This window comes from Selaginella moellendorffii, unplaced genomic scaffold (assembly GCF_000143415.4).
Source record: "Selaginella moellendorffii unplaced genomic scaffold, v1.0 SELMOscaffold_15, whole genome shotgun sequence".
NCBI lineage: Eukaryota > Viridiplantae > Streptophyta > Lycopodiopsida > Selaginellales > Selaginellaceae > Selaginella > Selaginella moellendorffii.
Window position 1 is genome coordinate 586,183 of NW_003314276.1, and position 13,959 is coordinate 600,141.

The window sequence follows — 13,959 nt, forward strand, 5'->3', positions numbered from 1 at the left end:
GTTTCGTTTTCTAGTTAATCACAACAATTATGGCAGCAATGACGCCCGGCTGCCACGTTGACTTGGAGAAAAGATCACACCGCACGAGAGATTCCTGACACCCAGGTTTTATAGTGCATTGACCCCCACTGTTGACCAGGCCGCCCATGTCAACAAGTCGTCTGGCTTGCTTTGCGCAATGCCTCTCACTCACTCAACTCGCCAAAACGGCTGGCCTTTGTTTTTTACCTCCCTTTATAAAGTCCCAGCCATCCATCGCATCCGTCATCAACACCGCCAGGCCCTTCGCCTGCCTACTCGCGCTTGGCCTCCTCCATGTCATTCAAAGCCTTCTCGGCCCTGTCCACTGCGTCTTGCAGCTGGCTCTCGGGCGGAAGCAGCCCCAGGAATGGCAGCGGAAGTAGCGACGACAGGTTGGTCACCAGTACTAACACGGCCAGATTGTCAAAATTGTGGCTTGACACGCCCAATAACTGTGTCAAGCCCGCACCCATGAGCCCCCCAAGCACCCCCGCGCCATTGCTGATAGACATGAGCGTTGCAAACAGCGTGGCTTCTACACCTGGCGGGCATAACTTGGCTGCCAGAACCAAGACTGGCATGAAAGAAACCTGTGGTACAACCAACACACAAAGAGTTAGCTCTTTCCCTCGGCTGGCACACATACAACTGTATGTATTTATTATGCACCTGGCCAAGGACGGTGAGCACTAACGAGTCCCCCATGGAAAACCATTCATCGCTAATGCCCAAACTGCGATTCCAACCGTTGACAAGCATCAACTGCAGGCGTGCACGTCCGTCATCATCCGTGAATTGAAAACGCAAATCTAGATTTCTAGTTATCACCTGCGTGCAACCCAATCCAACCCCCAGTAGCGTGGTCCAAAAGAACATTCTCCTGAGAGGCACATGCTTCAGCAAGCTGTTGTATACGCCCACTCCAGCAAGAGAAGCCATCGCAGTTATGAGCCGCACCCGCCCAAGGAACTCCGGTCCAAAACCCAGCTTGTTTGTTCTGCAAAACACATTGGTTAAACTAGTCGAGCAACACAAGCAGCTTACGTGAAGTAGAACATGGCGGTGTCGGAAGATGGGGTGGCCTGCCACAGAAATATAAACAGCGTGGGGAGAAAGATTGTTGGCTCCCGAACAGTCCTCCACAAACGTAAGCTTTGCTTCTTCGCGGATTGGAAGACACCATCTGATCGAAAGTCCACTCTGAGATCGTCAGCGGTACCGGACGTTTGGATATTCCAAGCCGGCTCTTCCTGTACAAGCCCGGCAACGGCTGACGTGATAAGTGGAAGAAGAGATGTGACGCCGAAAACAAACCTGCCTCTTCGGGATCAGACTGGAACGTGAAGCATGCTTAACCGTACCTCACACCATAAGTCTGAACAAAATAGCCACTGAAGTATGCACTGATAATGCCCCCAGCTGCCGAAGATCCCCAGCAGAGCGACTGAAGCGATCCAGACGTATCTTGCGATTCACCCCGTGCCCTCTCAACAACCATTGAGTCGACCACCTTCAAATTAGCATAGTTAGTTCTTCTCCTTACAACATCTGAGGCGCTACTTACAACATCTGAGAAAGCCACGGATAGAGAACTAAGGAAAATCATGGCCACGGCACCATACTTATCGGTTACAAGCGCGGACAACGATCCCCACGAAACCGCTCCAAGAAGTCCGCAAAGTACAAGATATGATCGCCGCCTGTAACCAAACAGAGGGAGCCCGTCGCTGGCACGAGGAAGCACTGAAAGAATTAGTACTGAAGCGAAGCTGGTGCGATGATGGATCCCGCAAACCTTATAAAGCCATAGAGAGGCTTGACGAGCCACGGGAAAGCAGAGAATCCAGATAGAATAGCTGTCTGATCAACGAGGCGAGGTTAACGAAAAGGAAACAGGACTGGCGGACTAACCTCTGCTGGATCGAGATGAAGATCATCCTTGAGGAAGAAACTGACAGCAAGCCTGGAAAGTCCGAGAATGCCTTGGACAAAGTAGACCATGGTTATGGCAACTATGTCTGGAGAGAATTCCACTCCTAGAATGTGCTGCGACGCCTTGGTCTTGACAAGAGCGCTCCAGCGCCTGATTTCGCTTCCTAAGGAGCTCATGGCTGGCGGCTGCTCGGGAATGGAAGCGTGGTTGCCTTCCTCCTCTGGGGACAAAGATTGGAGTGTAAACAAAGAAGCACACACACACGTACCACCGTTGACGTGTTGCATTTCGATGGTCCGATGCTTGTGATGATCTTGCTCCATTCTCCTGGCTGCACATACGATGACCCGCTGTACTCTTGCCGGCCTAGCTCGCACTCTCCGCCATGGCCTCTCAACCCTAACCCTAGAGCAGTAGCTGGGCGTGGCTACCACGGCTGCCATAGCGCGCCAACACCTTGCGTTTTCGCGTTTTATGCGCCCAGGAATCGAGCCAGGGCTGTTCTTCCTTTTAAAAACACAACCTAAATAACCGCCAACCAGAGGTGGCCAAGGCCGAGGGGCCGGACATGGGAAGCGCGGTGGACAAGGCCGAGCGGGCAGCGGAGGTAGGGCATTGCGGAGGGGCTGGAGCGAGGCAAAGCGTCGGAGAAGTTGCTGGAAGAGGACAGCCGCTTCGCAAGGGTGGCTTGCAGCGAGATTGGATTGGACACGGTGCAGGCTGCCAACGACAAGGCGGCCAAAACGATAGCTTTTCTGGAGCATCAAACACACGGGCTTGAGCATCCATCAACTCGGGCCTTCGTTTACATGCACAACTTCTTTTCAGTAGCATCTTCACTGAGGTCTGTCCACACCTTCTTTTGCGGTTCCGCCATCGCCCTCACTCTCCGCAGCAGCAGCAGCAGCAGCAGCGGCAGCAGCTTCCCTCTCGGCAAGCTTCCGGCGGGCCAACTTGATGCTACGGGGCACGTAGATCCTGGGCTTGCGGATGTTGCGCGGCGGCATGGTCCACGGAACCAGGGGCTTGTCATCAAACGGATGCCTCTCGTCCGCAAACACCCTCAGCTTGAGCATCCGCCTCTGCAGCAAAGCAACCAATCACACTCTGAGCGGGTGCAACAACAGTCCTTACTCGGTGCAGCCTGTTGCGCGGCATCATCCGGAAGACGGCCTTGCGCAGCGGCAGCGTGGGATCCCTCTCGATCATGTGGTTGAGCTTTATCTGCTTGAGGTGCCCAATGTAGCTGCCACAAGGGAAGACAAAAAGAAAAAAAGACTATACGGATGCCAAGGCGGGCAGCAGCGTTACCCGGTGTGCCAGTAGTAGACCTTGTTCTTGAGCTTCCAGCCGCCGGTGTAGGTGATGTGCTTGGCATTGATCACCACGCAGATATCTCCCTCGTCCTTGTTGGGGCTGTAGGTTGGCTTGTCCTTGCCCATGAGCACAATGGCCAGCTTGCTCGCCAGCCTCCCTAACACCTGCAAGCCCTGATCAAGCCATGCCAGAGAGACGAGAGACGAGACCAAAACCTCTTTCTTGGCATCGATCAAGAGCCACCTCCGGCCTTCGGTCACCTGGGGAATCAGCCCCGCCCGCAGTTTCTGCCACAAGCCCACCGCATTGCTGCTCGCGTTTTCCAATCAGCGCTTACCCGCCAGGCCGCAGCGGCTGCAGCCATCCCCTCGCTAAAGCCCTAGCAAAACCCTAGCGCACCCTGTTGATCGCGCGGCAGCTCCGCCGGACCTGCCCGGCGGCGCCCGTGAGCGGCCTGATGCCTCCCATCCGGAGCATGGACGCGGCGAAATGCGCGAAGAAGGTGGGCTGGTCGTAGGCGTACTTGGTGACGAGCGCGCGGGTGAGCGGCGACTGGTACGTGAGCACCTGGTCCGAGTTGAGGAGGGCCTTGCGCGCCAGGAGGTTGCGGAAGTAGTAGTTGTCGAAGCGATGCGGGGACTGGTAGTCGAGCGCCAGCGTCTGGTTGCCGTGGCCAAAGCGCGGGCAGTGGATTCGGGAGCGTACCAGCAGCTCCCTGCCGAACTCGGGGTCGGCACGCAGCGTTCCCGTGTGGTTGTAGATCCGGGGCTTGAAGGTGGTGCAGCGTGCCAGCCCCAGTGTGTGGCTACCTGCCAGACTGGGAGCGTCGTCACAAGTTACACCTTGGAAGGGCTCACGAACCTGAGAGGATCACCATGTCTTGGACCGACAGCCCTTGCTTCTGGAACAGGGACACCAGCGTCGAGACGTTGGACGTTGGCGGGGGGATGTCGTTGTTTGCGGTGATGCGGCTCGCGCTCAACGCGTCCCTTCTTCCCACCTCCACACTCCATCTCGGCCCGCCCCTCTGCATCCATCGCTTTTACCACCCGTGAGCTTGGAAGAACAACGCTATACAGTTACCATCTCAACGGAGAGCTGAGCAGCGAGTGCGAGGATGTCCGCGCACGACACAACGCCCGGGCAGTTCCTCTCCAGCGCCGCTTTCATCTCATCCACAACCTCGAATCCGCGCAGCGAGTTTGCGTTTGGGAGTGCCGTCTTCTCTCCAGTGAAGCCCGGAAAGTCATCCAGCAACACGGAGCCGTCGCAGCCCTGCCGCACAAGAGGTTGTGTGGATGATTCATCACAATGCCAGGGACACTACTTACGTTGACGAAGCAGTCGTGGAAGTGGAGACGAAGCAACGATGCCGCCATCCTCTTGTCTCGCTTCAAGGCTTTCTTCAACACACCGAGGACCGTGGCCCGAGCTTCCGGGCAGGACTCGCTATAGAAGTCGGGGCTCAGTGCAAGACTAGCGCATTGCAAAGCAGCCATGACAGTAATCGCAAAGAGCTTCATGCGAGAAGTGGCAGAGCTAAAACGATGGAGAAATGATTTATAGCAGTTATTTTCAACCAAACCAGTTTTACAAACCGGGCAAAGGAACAAATTTGCTTGCGCATTCTCTGTCCTTCCACCCTTCTAGTCCTCACTGAAATATCTAATCGAAGGTATGTCACAAAAGCCTACTCTGGCTGTTGTGGTGTTGCTCGTCTCTGTAACTGTGCAGCACAAAAGACCATTCAATAGTATGAGCAACTCTTTTCTGGCTAGAAACACAACAAACTCTCACTCTCTTCTACTTGAGCACAGTAATTTGAACTTTACACCTGCACGGGACTGCCTCGCAGATCCTGGTGGACACAACCTCAAGCTCGATGGTGCGACCTTTCAATGCAAACTTTTTCGTGCTCGACTTCCTGCCTTTTACCAGCCTAGCTCGACGACTCCAGCCTCTTGACACTTTACCTTCTCTCTTGCTAACAATCACCTTACCAGTGCCGCTCGCCTCGGCCCTTGCGAGCCTGAAAGTTCTCGAGCGCGACCCTGGCCGCCTTGAATCCTTGGCTGTAGCAGCCGTCGTCACCTGCTTTGTCACCAGCGCTGCGGAAACACTCGATGGCCTCGCCCTTGGATCGTCCTCTTTCTTCTGGCACTGCCTGAAAGCAGATGTCTTGGCAGCTCCGCCTTGTCCCTCGATCAACCACCTAAAAGCTAGGAAAATGTAGCCTTGAACAAGATAGACAGATGGCTTACTTCTCCCACAGCTTCTTGCCCTGCTGGACGTGTCTGTCCATCTCGTCGCAGCACTGCACAAAACAACTCATGGAGTTATGAAGTTTCCTAAGCTAGAAAACAAACTTGTTCCCAGTGCTGCGTGCAAGGGGCGATCGTCAAATATCGCCAGCAGATGAAATTGTAAGACTCAACGTTGTGCTCCACCTGCACCGACGCGAAACAGATCGCAAGCCTTAGACAACGAGCAGAGTGTGTGTACCGGAAGGCCAATGCGTATCTTGAGCACAGTGTGCATGTGGTTCTCGTATGCTCGCTTGTAGTTCTCGACAATGCTCGATATACTGTAAGCTAAAAGCCAGTGTTTGAGGGAGAGCGATATTGAGCATCCTTACTTGTCGTAGTCGAACTCCTTGTTCATGAGGTCCGTCCGCCGGCTTATCCCAAAGGCGCCATACTTGTCCCCGTAGCGAACCAGTAAGACTATATGTTGGTGCACCTGTACTTTAGTATACATTCGACCATCAGTCTATCGGATCCACGGAAGAGAGAAGCATTTTGTATGGCACCTTGTCGTCCTCTTGTGTCTTGAAACTCAAAGGGATGCGCTCAACATCCTGCATGCCTGCCTGCGCACGAGTAAGGAAAAGCTGTCTGAGTTGCACCTGGCACAAGAACCTTACTGTGAGATACAGCGCGAGAAAAACTGCTTCCACGCACTTGATCGGTTGTGGTGAATAGATCATCTGAGAAACATACACGCGAGAAGCATACCCATGAGAACGATGTAGTTGCTTACCATCTTCGCAGTGTCCATGATGCGTGACAGTGGTCTGAACTTGTGAGAGTTGAAGCTGGTTGTCGGTGTTTGCTTGTACTCAAACGAATTTATGTACTGCAATCCGAACATCAGGCATCCATCCGTATTCGTCCTCGCATGACAAAATTCAAACACTTACGTGCTGGATCGCTTTGAGACGCGCTGGAGCAGGAAACTTGAAGAAATTATTGGGGAGCTGAGGCCTCTTAGCTGCTGTTGCCGAAGGATGAGCGCCAACTCCAGCTGCAATCGCGGCTTCCATGCTGAGAGAAAAAAGCGCACTTTAGCTAGTCCGAAATACGGTATACTTGAGATGAGAGTTCGGCACCTGTCCATTCCTCGAAACCTTTGGCAACTACAGTCTGAGGTGTCCCATCCCTGAAAGCAGGCACTTTGCTTGAGTCACTATCATGAGGAGTAGCAACAACGAGGGCAAACGCATCGAAAACTCATCCACGACAGCATCTCTATAGAGCATACTCCAAACCACGGCCGCATTTCCAATGAACCAGCCGAGCAGCCGATATCGACACAAATGGAGGACCCCTTCTTGCTTACTTCCGTTATCTACACCATAGCCCGGACTAGACCAGAGAGAGCGGGAGAGAGGAACCTCTTGGGCGCCGGCACTCCACAGACGAGGACAGCCGTGGGATAAGTGGCTGGGGCCACGTGTCACGCTTGCGCGTAACAGATGACGCTTGATGCTTGCTGACTCAACCAGATATAGATCCCCGGAGCATATTCCCATTCAAACTTGAATGAGCCGCGAGCAAACGTCCCCGATGGAAACACCCGATTGCTTGTCGTCCCTCCGCTCTTCTCCGTGAATCGATGACGACCCCGCTGCGAAGGACTGGTGGGGATTGCAAATCACGAACGCGAGCTGGCCCTGCTCGTTGAAACCGGCGGAGCCGGATGCCCAGACCAGGCCATCCGTCTGGATCCTCAAGAACTTGTCCTCCTTCACCGTCACTCTCCCCTCTCCGAGCGCTGCACTGGACTTGGAGCCCATCTTGCTCCCCCTGGGATACCCCAGAATGTACACCTTAGAGCCCGCCTCCAGTGATTGCCTAGAGATCTTGGAGGCGTCGGACATGAGCGGCGACACGTCTGATGTCGTGATGGGGTCGCAAGCGACGAGTGTCAGGTCCAAGTCCCTGTTGGTCACGAAGAATCTGCAAACAAAGATCATCATCTTCCCATTTATGAATTCGAACGGCATCGCACCTCTGAGGCCACAACTTGAGCTCGAGCGACGCGGCTGGAGGAGTACGGACGTTGACGGTTGCACCTTCCGCAGCCGCTGGATCCGGAAACGTAGAACTGGTTGTCAAGATGACATCCTTGCTGATGATAATCCCAAACCCATCGCTGCTGTCGACGCTAACCACGGAACTCCCCCTAGCGATCAAGCTCTTCTTGACTTCGTCTTCGTTGATCGGTGAGGGTGCCACGATCTCTCCGGCGGAAGCCGGCGGAACCACACAGCACAGCTTGTTCAGTGTGTCCATCCGCAAGCACAACCGAATGGGAGGCGCTCGGCCTCACGTGAACGCGAAGCCTAACCGTCACCGTTGCTGCGCTGGAGCCACCTGAATCGTCCCTCGGCGGCTGGCGGTTAGAGGTGGTGTGATATGGCACCTGATCCAAGAGTCGCACCATCGTAGAAACAAAAAGAAAGACCAGACCAGGGACTCCAGCAAATGACACACCGATCACGATGCGCATGAAGCTGCTGCCCAAGGGGATCAAAATCTTCTCCAAGAAACAAAGGCTAAAACTGCGTAACTTGTGTTGCTTCGCGCCATCCTCCTCCTGCAAAAAGGACGAGGGCGGTCGAAACGAAGAGCAGAACCAGGGTGGAAAACAGACTCCAGACAAATGCGACAAGCACGACAAGAAGCACACTAAGAAAGGCAAAGATGTTGTGCAGCCCGATACCTCTGTGAAGGGTGTAGTCGCAACAAAAAAGCCGTCCATTGTTCTGCTGAGCCACCTGAACAACGGGACCGAAGATGGCGAAGGAATTGGAGTCATTATACGAAAGAATGTCATACTCACCAGCCATGGAACCATACCCAGCGTCAGCAGTGCCAAAGAAGGCGAGATGGCCCTCAGCTACCCCGCCATGGGTTGCTGTCCCACGCAAACCACCTTGAAACAAAAGCTCCTGCCAAGCAAGTAAGGAAGCAAAATCCAAAATCCAAAATCACTCACCTCTGTGCTTGCTTTGCAGATTTTTTATCACCAATCCTGCACTTGACATTACGGCTATTGCCTGTGACGACGTCTCTCCAGTAGTTCCACTCAACATAGAACTCAGCCAAGGTAGAGGCCCAATAGGAGTCGATGCCAAGGTGTACATCCTGGGTGCACCTCAAGGGAGCAAGCCGTCGACTTCGAGGAACTTGAAAGTTGGCGAGGGGCGGGTAACCATGGAAGGAGACTCGATCGTCAAGTTCTCCACGGAGGGAGAAGCCTGGCTTTCTGGATCGGCCGGTTTCACCAGGCAAGGCCAGTTTGCGTTCATGGTGTGCCAGCCAAGAAGATTCAGCCGAGCTGCTTCGATGGAGAGCTTCACTTCTGCCGCATCGTCATCGTCACAACGAAGGAGCTCTGTGAAGCAGTCGAGTGTTGCCCTTCGCGAGATACTCCGCTGGTTGGAAGACGGTATGCCTTCTTCTAAATCTCCTATGGAACACCACCAGCAACAGGCTCACCACGATCGAGATCGTCTGCACCAGCATCTCCAACACAATCCAAAAAGTCCGCCACCCCTAGAACACGACATTGAGGTGCGGCTCTCAACTTCCCCTTGTTACCACCACCTTGAAAGTCCTAGAAGCTGTGCAAGCGCCGGGCTCAACCCGCGTCAACCTGGTATATCATATCCTGCCACTCCCAGCACCAAGTCCAGCCCTCGATGCAGTCCTAGGCGGAGAAGTCCAAATCCCAGAAGGCCAGGAGTCTCGTATTCAATATCGCCTTTAACATCTGCTCGAAGCCGGAGATCGAGCCAGACATCCAGTAGAAGAGGATCACCCTGCTATAGAATGTCACCTCCATGCTGCCTATCGTCAGGAAAGCGTTCTCCAATCCCACTTTCAAGCTGCTGCCTGGGTCGATCATACGAGGACAGTGACTGTGATCGGCAACGGGAGATTGACGACAAGTTCCAAGACTTTCTCGACAGCCCAGAGTTTGAGCCACCACCTTGTCCATTATCTGGATCGTCTTCGGAAGAAGACGCATGTAGTGCTATGGTTTACTCGTCACCAAGAGGAAGACCCAGGTCTGTGGCGGCAACCAAAAAGCAAATCTTTAAGGGACCAGTTCACAGGCCGCTCAAAGTCAGAATGAGTACTGATGAATGCGGAGCGTCAGACGGTGAAGTGTACGTGGGTGTAGGCTACATGAAACATACACATGTTTCCAGGTGCAAGGCAAATCAGAAAGTCGGCCTACCTGGTTACACCGTATGGCACCACTAGAAATGCTCGAGGTAGAACAAGGAAGAGAGAAACATTAATCAACACAAAATAAGCATGTACAGAAATAAATCTATCGTCACTCAACCGATACGTACAAGCAAACTTAGCTTCTCAGAATCTGTAGACACTATGCCGGTTTGAGATACTTGTCCACATATCCCTGATCGAAAGACAAAAGAACACCACATAAGCTTCAGACAGCGATGTAGCATTGATTACCTGAACAAGTTTGGAGATTTTTGGACGAGAAAATTCGATGAAATGATCGACTTTCTCAGGAGTCTTTGGAATGTGATTACCTTCCAAAGTACCTACCACCTTGTCCACAGCCTTCTTTGCAATAGTCTTGTATACGTCTTTGCTCATTTTTCCTTCCTTCCACCTGGGTTGGAGACAGTCTTTGACACACTCAGTCACCGCTACCCTCACTAGCATTGCGGCTTTACTGTCTTTGGCCTTCTTCTTCTTAGTCTTCTTTTGGCCGCTCTTTTCATCTGCCTCAGCGTCCAGGTCTGCATCAGGCTCGTCAGCGCTTTCTGCAATCTGTGGGGAATCCTTGTCCATCTCAGGCTCAGGCATCTTTGCGCCACTCGCGTCTTGATGCCCCTCATCATGTTTTGCACCGGGCATATCGGGACTTATAGCCTCCATCAAAGGTTCCCCCAAGCTCATGGATGTAGTAATATGGTCTTGTTGCCGCGGTGGTGGAATAAAAGCGCCAAATGGAGGAATAAATGGCGGCGGCGGCAGCGGGGGCGTTAGTTGATACTGGTACAGTGTGTTTTGTTCTGGAGGATGCACTGCTACTGCTGGTGGTGGTATCCAAACTTGCTGTTGGGAGTCATTTACGCCCATGTAGCTGGTGCCTCCTCCGTAAGGTGGAGGCAAATGGTTAACTTGCCCGTTCTCTGGCATCATCGAGGTGTGTGTTTGTTCCTGCAGTCTAGGACCCTCGTCAAGCTTGCGAGCTCTCTCTCTTCCATGGTAATCCGCGGCATTTCTCCTCCCTTCGCCATCGTCGTGGATATACTTGCATGAAGATCCTTTGGTGCAGCTTCCTCGGGAATAGTCGTAGCATATCTGTCGGTTCCTCTCTACATTAGCCCTTGGATCGCCACGCTTGTGCGGCACGGGGCTCCTACTCCGGCTGCGACTTCTACGACTGCAACAACATTGGAGCATTTGAGTTGAGCAGGACCAGTAGCCTACGAGCTAGATACCTGTTCCTTCGGGGAGACCTGCTTCGGCTCCGGTTGTTTCTTCTACGTGGATCGGAGGAGGGACTTTGCCGCTTGCTCCTTTTGTGCGGCCTCTCACCGGCATCAGAATCAGCGCCTTGTTTCAGGTCCGAAGTTCTAGCGGATTCCTCGGTTGGTTCCCGTCTTCTCCGGGCTCCTTCCCCGTTGCTGTTGTTTTGAGACGCTCCCATGTTTAGCTCGGCATCGGATCCATGGCTCGCTCTCGTGCGCTCCCGGTCGCTCTTGGGTCGCCTGCTATCTGGCAAATGCAAACACCAATGCCCGAGTTGCTGGCCGCGAAACCAAACAAGAAAAAAGAAAAGAAAACCTTTCCTTGGCGTGCTGCTGGCGGCACCTACATTCTCCGCTCCTAAAATCACCACTGATTCAGACAAAGCAGCGGCTGGTACGTGTGTTAGTACCTTCCATAGCGGCGGGGGCTTCAAGTCAGCCATGAGCCCATACGAGACAGCGTCGTCCCTCCCTTGGCACACCCGCCCTAACACCAATAAACTAGCAAAAGCCCTAAACTCTTCTAGGGCTTATAGCAGTGTTGTTTTGTCCCATGGCGCCGCTGTCGGGACATGGCGCGCGCGTCCTCAGCATCCAATCCCACACCGTGCATGTAAGCGCTCAATATCTCACTGGATTGCAAGTGATCCCGAGCTTTTACTCTACTCGAGACAGGGATACGTTGGAAATAAATCGGCGGTCTTTCCCTTGCAGCTCCTGGGATTCGATGTTGATCCGATCAACTCCGTACAGTTCTCCAATCACACGGGCAAGAGCAATGCGCTCCTCGCTTTTCTCGTTTTCTTTTCCCAGTTTGTTTAGCGTGCGCTCTCTAGAGGTGCAGGATATCCAGTGTGGCGCGGCCAAGTTTTGGACGGGGACCAGCTCTGGGCTCTCATCGAAGGACTAGAAGCGAATAACTTGCTCTTTTACACGCATCTCTTGACCGGTTAGCAACTCATCTCCTTCATTCTCCTCCTCACTCGTACGTACTCTTCTCAAGGCTACATCGGATCGGCTTCGTTCCTGAGAACCGTTCACAGGGTCATCGAGAAGCTGAGGTCCGTGAATCCCAATCTCGTTTACGGTAGGTATGTTTCCCTCCATTTTCTTACTATCTTTCTCATCACGCAATGCATGCAGTTTGTGATCCTGTCATGGGTGATGAAGGGAGGCTGTACGTCGCTCCTGAGCTAGTCCCGCTGTTTAGAGATCTGGTAACTTGTTGGTCTATCGTGCCCGGCGGCATTCTCATGTTTGAGATACTTTAGATCGTTCCTGTAGCAACTATGCTGACACCGAACCAATTCGAAGCAGAGCGGCTGACTGGCCGCAGGTACATCGATGGTCCATTGTTCGTGTTGTAACCGCAACTGTTTGAACAGCATACGTACGACACATGATGCGAGGCAAGCCTGCAGAGATCTCCATGGCGCCGGGCCGTCAAAGGTATTTCTTTTCTGAACTTTTCTATCTTGCGGACCCGGTGATTGTGTACAGGTGGTGATCACCAGCATGGACGCGGACGAGAAGCTATTGCTTGTTGGAAGTCATAAGAAGGTTCGTGGTCTCTTCTCTTTGAGAGTGTTTTGAGATGCTGTGTTCACAGGGCGAGTCGTTCAGACAGTTTCAGATCTCCATACCGAAACTTCCCATGTACTTTACGGTAACCTTTTCTGGAGTGGCTTCTGCACGTTGGTTTTCATCACCCTACACTTTTGCAGGGGACGGGGGACCTGATGACCTCATTGCTTCTCGGCTGGAGCCATGTAAGTTTGAGACCGACGTTGTGCTTTCCTTGGCTGATTTTTTAAAGCAGAGATATCCGGATAGTCTTGAAACTGCAGCAGAGTTGGCTGTCTCGAGCCTCCAGGTGTGACTTGTGGTGTTATTTTTGTTCTTTCCTTGTGGGGAATGCTGCGTACTAATTAGCTTGTCCAACAGGCCGTTCTGCACAAAACTCTGTCTGTTTACAAGGAGGAAGGCGTGCAAGTGAAGGCAAAGCAGCCGGAGCTGCAGCTAGTCCAGAGCCAAGAGGAAATCAAGTCACCTACAACCAGATTTGTTGCGGAAATTCTAGCATGACCGGAACACGCAACAGCAAGCGCATTATAGCAAATAACAAGTTTACAAGCGAGCTTTGATCTTGGCAGCATCCGCTGAGGCACTACCACTAGTGACATTCTCGTAGGCCTTTGAGTGATGGGTTTCAGGGACACGGCCTTCGGTATTCTCCAAAACAGTATGGTCTACTTCCTCTGCCACCTGATGCAGGAGTTTGCAAATCGTGTTGTCAGAATCTTACGTACCTGGCTGGCGTCTTTTGCAGGATTTGGGGGCATGATCGATTCTGCAATGCGGTCCTTGGTCTTTTGAACGGCACCCTTGGCGTTGTCGTAAGTGTGAGACACCTCCTTGATCAGGTTCTCCATGGACTTCCTCCCCGCCTCCACAGCTTCCACAGGTAGAGGAAGCACAGCGAGCTTCTCCATCACCGTGTCCCTCATCAGCACGAGAGCGGCTCTCACATCCGACGCCACCTCCTTGGAGGCTTGAATTACAGCAGTCCCTGGTGAGAAGCGCTGCTCAAAGCTGGAACAAGCGTCTCACGGAAACACACATACCACGCTTTGGGGGCGCGTAGAGCGATCCTTGCCCCACCGATTCGTCCAATTCTTGGACACGAGCAACGTCCTTGAGCTGCTCTTGAGGTGCGTACAGCTTGCCCGTTCCCTCGAAATCCTTCTTCTTGGGCTCCATTCTTTGCCTGTGTGTGTGGTTTGAGCACTTTATAAACACCATGACTAAACGTTTGCCATCTGGACGCTCGCATACATGCCAAGTGTCAATCCCTAGAATTATCATTTAGCTTCACTCAATTCAA

At 53.0% G+C, this 13,959-nt stretch overlaps 8 protein-coding genes across 14 annotated transcripts; 1 reads left to right on the plus strand and 7 right to left on the minus strand.

Moving 5' to 3' along the window:
• Window positions 1–91: 91 nt before the first annotated feature.
• Window positions 92–2,763, minus strand: LOC9633449 (folate-biopterin transporter 1, chloroplastic). Its single transcript, XM_002970770.2, has 9 exons — window positions 2,223–2,763; window positions 1,933–2,174; window positions 1,817–1,881; window positions 1,586–1,748; window positions 1,383–1,531; window positions 1,066–1,335; window positions 850–1,018; window positions 691–783; window positions 92–611 (listed from the first exon to the last, which is right to left on the minus strand). Exons 1-9 carry the CDS (start codon window positions 2,737–2,739, stop codon window positions 294–296), a joined length of 1,986 nt encoding a protein of 661 aa, XP_002970816.2. The 5' UTR covers window positions 2,740–2,763; the 3' UTR covers window positions 92–293.
• On the minus strand, window positions 2,659–3,675 carry LOC9633450 (50S ribosomal protein L13). The gene is made up of 5 exons (XM_002970771.2): window positions 3,609–3,675; window positions 3,487–3,558; window positions 3,266–3,435; window positions 3,089–3,200; window positions 2,659–3,036 (listed from the first exon to the last, which is right to left on the minus strand). Exons 1-5 carry the CDS (start codon window positions 3,633–3,635, stop codon window positions 2,791–2,793), a joined length of 627 nt encoding a protein of 208 aa, XP_002970817.2. The 5' UTR covers window positions 3,636–3,675; the 3' UTR covers window positions 2,659–2,790.
• On the minus strand, window positions 3,662–4,308 carry LOC112346472 (peroxidase 15-like). Its single transcript, XM_024675510.1, has 2 exons — window positions 4,133–4,308; window positions 3,662–4,088 (listed from the first exon to the last, which is right to left on the minus strand). Exons 1-2 carry the CDS (start codon window positions 4,306–4,308, stop codon window positions 3,662–3,664), a joined length of 603 nt encoding a protein of 200 aa, XP_024531278.1.
• Window positions 4,309–4,342: 34 nt separating this feature from the next.
• LOC9633451 (peroxidase 70) lies at window positions 4,343–4,770 on the minus strand. The gene is made up of 2 exons (XM_024675511.1): window positions 4,603–4,770; window positions 4,343–4,546 (listed from the first exon to the last, which is right to left on the minus strand). The coding sequence occupies exons 1-2, from the start codon at window positions 4,768–4,770 to the stop codon at window positions 4,343–4,345; spliced, it is 372 nt and encodes a 123-aa protein (XP_024531279.1).
• Window positions 4,771–4,821: 51 nt separating this feature from the next.
• On the minus strand, window positions 4,822–11,577 carry LOC9633452 (vasohibin-2). 6 transcript variants are annotated; one of them, XM_024675632.1, is made up of 17 exons: window positions 9,800–9,957; window positions 8,552–9,743; window positions 8,396–8,504; window positions 8,276–8,330; window positions 7,562–8,149; window positions 6,945–7,509; window positions 6,660–6,709; window positions 6,471–6,594; window positions 6,311–6,406; window positions 6,195–6,257; window positions 6,081–6,140; window positions 5,907–6,010; window positions 5,774–5,855; window positions 5,638–5,718; window positions 5,533–5,585; window positions 5,272–5,483; window positions 4,822–4,997 (listed from the first exon to the last, which is right to left on the minus strand). In XM_024675632.1, the coding sequence occupies exons 6-17, from the start codon at window positions 7,080–7,082 to the stop codon at window positions 4,918–4,920; spliced, it is 1,143 nt and encodes a 380-aa protein (XP_024531400.1). In that variant the 5' UTR covers window positions 7,083–7,509; window positions 7,562–8,149; window positions 8,276–8,330; window positions 8,396–8,504; window positions 8,552–9,743; window positions 9,800–9,957; the 3' UTR covers window positions 4,822–4,917. The 6 variants fall into 6 exon arrangements, 4 of the variants coding, with proteins under 4 accessions (XP_024531400.1, XP_024531401.1, XP_002970819.2 ...); XM_024675633.1 differs by having other exon boundaries at window positions 5,267–5,483; XM_002970773.2 differs by having other exon boundaries at window positions 4,824–5,483.
• Window positions 7,083–7,845, minus strand: LOC112346473. The gene is made up of 2 exons (XM_024675512.1): window positions 7,562–7,845; window positions 7,083–7,509 (listed from the first exon to the last, which is right to left on the minus strand). The coding sequence occupies exons 1-2, from the start codon at window positions 7,843–7,845 to the stop codon at window positions 7,083–7,085; spliced, it is 711 nt and encodes a 236-aa protein (XP_024531280.1).
• On the plus strand, window positions 11,493–13,221 carry LOC9632937 (pyridoxal kinase). 2 transcript variants are annotated; one of them, XM_024675634.1, is made up of 12 exons: window positions 11,493–11,688; window positions 11,751–11,844; window positions 11,920–12,024; window positions 12,079–12,162; window positions 12,219–12,292; window positions 12,347–12,411; window positions 12,461–12,524; window positions 12,576–12,635; window positions 12,685–12,741; window positions 12,800–12,844; window positions 12,895–12,948; window positions 13,020–13,221. In XM_024675634.1, exons 1-12 carry the CDS (start codon window positions 11,629–11,631, stop codon window positions 13,158–13,160), a joined length of 903 nt encoding a protein of 300 aa, XP_024531402.1. In that variant the 5' UTR covers window positions 11,493–11,628; the 3' UTR covers window positions 13,161–13,221. The 2 variants fall into 2 exon arrangements, with proteins under 2 accessions (XP_024531402.1, XP_024531403.1); XM_024675635.1 differs by having other exon boundaries at window positions 11,579–11,688; window positions 12,909–12,948; window positions 13,020–13,060.
• On the minus strand, window positions 13,114–13,915 carry LOC112346511. The gene is made up of 3 exons (XM_024675636.1): window positions 13,700–13,915; window positions 13,385–13,644; window positions 13,114–13,340 (listed from the first exon to the last, which is right to left on the minus strand). Exons 1-3 carry the CDS (start codon window positions 13,875–13,877, stop codon window positions 13,203–13,205), a joined length of 576 nt encoding a protein of 191 aa, XP_024531404.1. The 5' UTR covers window positions 13,878–13,915; the 3' UTR covers window positions 13,114–13,202.
• Window positions 13,916–13,959: the final 44 nt, after the last annotated feature.

What these genes read in the sequence shown, in the direction of transcription:
- LOC9633450 (XM_002970771.2), bottom strand. Translation starts at nt 3,635, where the DNA reads ATGGCTGCAGCCGCTGCGGCCTGGCGG. An exon ending in CAGCCGCTGCGGCCTGGCGG is followed by an intron (nt 3,559 to 3,608) that starts GTAAGCGCTGAT and finishes GGCTTGTGGCAG; the next exon opens with AAACTGCGGGCGGGGCTGAT. An exon ending in TGATCGATGCCAAGAAAGAG is followed by an intron (nt 3,436 to 3,486) that starts GTTTTGGTCTCG and finishes CAGGGCTTGCAG; the next exon opens with GTGTTAGGGAGGCTGGCGAG.
- LOC112346472 (XM_024675510.1), bottom strand. Translation starts at nt 4,308, where the DNA reads ATGGATGCAGAGGGGCGGGCCGAGATGGAGTGTGGAGGTGGGAAGAAG. An exon ending in AGACATGGTGATCCTCTCAG is followed by an intron (nt 4,089 to 4,132) that starts GTTCGTGAGCCC and finishes CGACGCTCCCAG; the next exon opens with TCTGGCAGGTAGCCACACAC.
- LOC9633451 (XM_024675511.1), bottom strand. Translation starts at nt 4,770, where the DNA reads ATGGCTGCTTTGCAATGCGCTAGTCTTGCACTGAGCCCCGACTTCTAT. An exon ending in TCCACGACTGCTTCGTCAAC is followed by an intron (nt 4,547 to 4,602) that starts GTAAGTAGTGTC and finishes CTTGTGCGGCAG; the next exon opens with GGCTGCGACGGCTCCGTGTT.
- LOC9633449 (XM_002970770.2), bottom strand. Translation starts at nt 2,739, where the DNA reads ATGCTCAAGCCCGTGTGTTTGATGCTCCAGAAAAGCTATCGTTTTGGC. An exon ending in AATGCAACACGTCAACGGTG is followed by an intron (nt 2,175 to 2,222) that starts GTACGTGTGTGT and finishes CTTTGTCCCCAG; the next exon opens with AGGAGGAAGGCAACCACGCT. An exon ending in GTTCAGACTTATGGTGTGAG is followed by an intron (nt 1,336 to 1,382) that starts GTACGGTTAAGC and finishes CCGAAGAGGCAG; the next exon opens with GTTTGTTTTCGGCGTCACAT.
- LOC9632937 (XM_024675634.1), top strand. Translation starts at nt 11,629, where the DNA reads ATGGCGCCGCTGTCGGGACATGGCGCGCGCGTCCTCAGCATCCAATCC. An exon ending in GAATCCCAATCTCGTTTACG is followed by an intron (nt 12,163 to 12,218) that starts GTAGGTATGTTT and finishes CAATGCATGCAG; the next exon opens with TTTGTGATCCTGTCATGGGT. An exon ending in TGCTTCTCGGCTGGAGCCAT is followed by an intron (nt 12,845 to 12,894) that starts GTAAGTTTGAGA and finishes TTTTTAAAGCAG; the next exon opens with AGATATCCGGATAGTCTTGA.
- LOC112346473 (XM_024675512.1), bottom strand. Translation starts at nt 7,845, where the DNA reads ATGGACACACTGAACAAGCTGTGCTGTGTGGTTCCGCCGGCTTCCGCC. An exon ending in CTCAAGTTGTGGCCTCAGAG is followed by an intron (nt 7,510 to 7,561) that starts GTGCGATGCCGT and finishes CTTTGTTTGCAG; the next exon opens with ATTCTTCGTGACCAACAGGG.
- LOC112346511 (XM_024675636.1), bottom strand. Translation starts at nt 13,877, where the DNA reads ATGGTGTTTATAAAGTGCTCAAACCACACACACAGGCAAAGAATGGAG. An exon ending in CTACGCGCCCCCAAAGCGTG is followed by an intron (nt 13,645 to 13,699) that starts GTATGTGTGTTT and finishes GCTTCTCACCAG; the next exon opens with GGACTGCTGTAATTCAAGCC. An exon ending in CTGCAAAAGACGCCAGCCAG is followed by an intron (nt 13,341 to 13,384) that starts GTACGTAAGATT and finishes CTCCTGCATCAG; the next exon opens with GTGGCAGAGGAAGTAGACCA.
- LOC9633452 (XM_002970773.2), bottom strand. Translation starts at nt 7,082, where the DNA reads ATGGGAATATGCTCCGGGGATCTATATCTGGTTGAGTCAGCAAGCATC. An exon ending in TCATGGACACTGCGAAGATG is followed by an intron (nt 6,258 to 6,310) that starts GTAAGCAACTAC and finishes TATGTTTCTCAG; the next exon opens with ATGATCTATTCACCACAACC. An exon ending in GGCAAGAAGCTGTGGGAGAA is followed by an intron (nt 5,484 to 5,532) that starts GTAAGCCATCTG and finishes CCTAGCTTTTAG; the next exon opens with GTGGTTGATCGAGGGACAAG.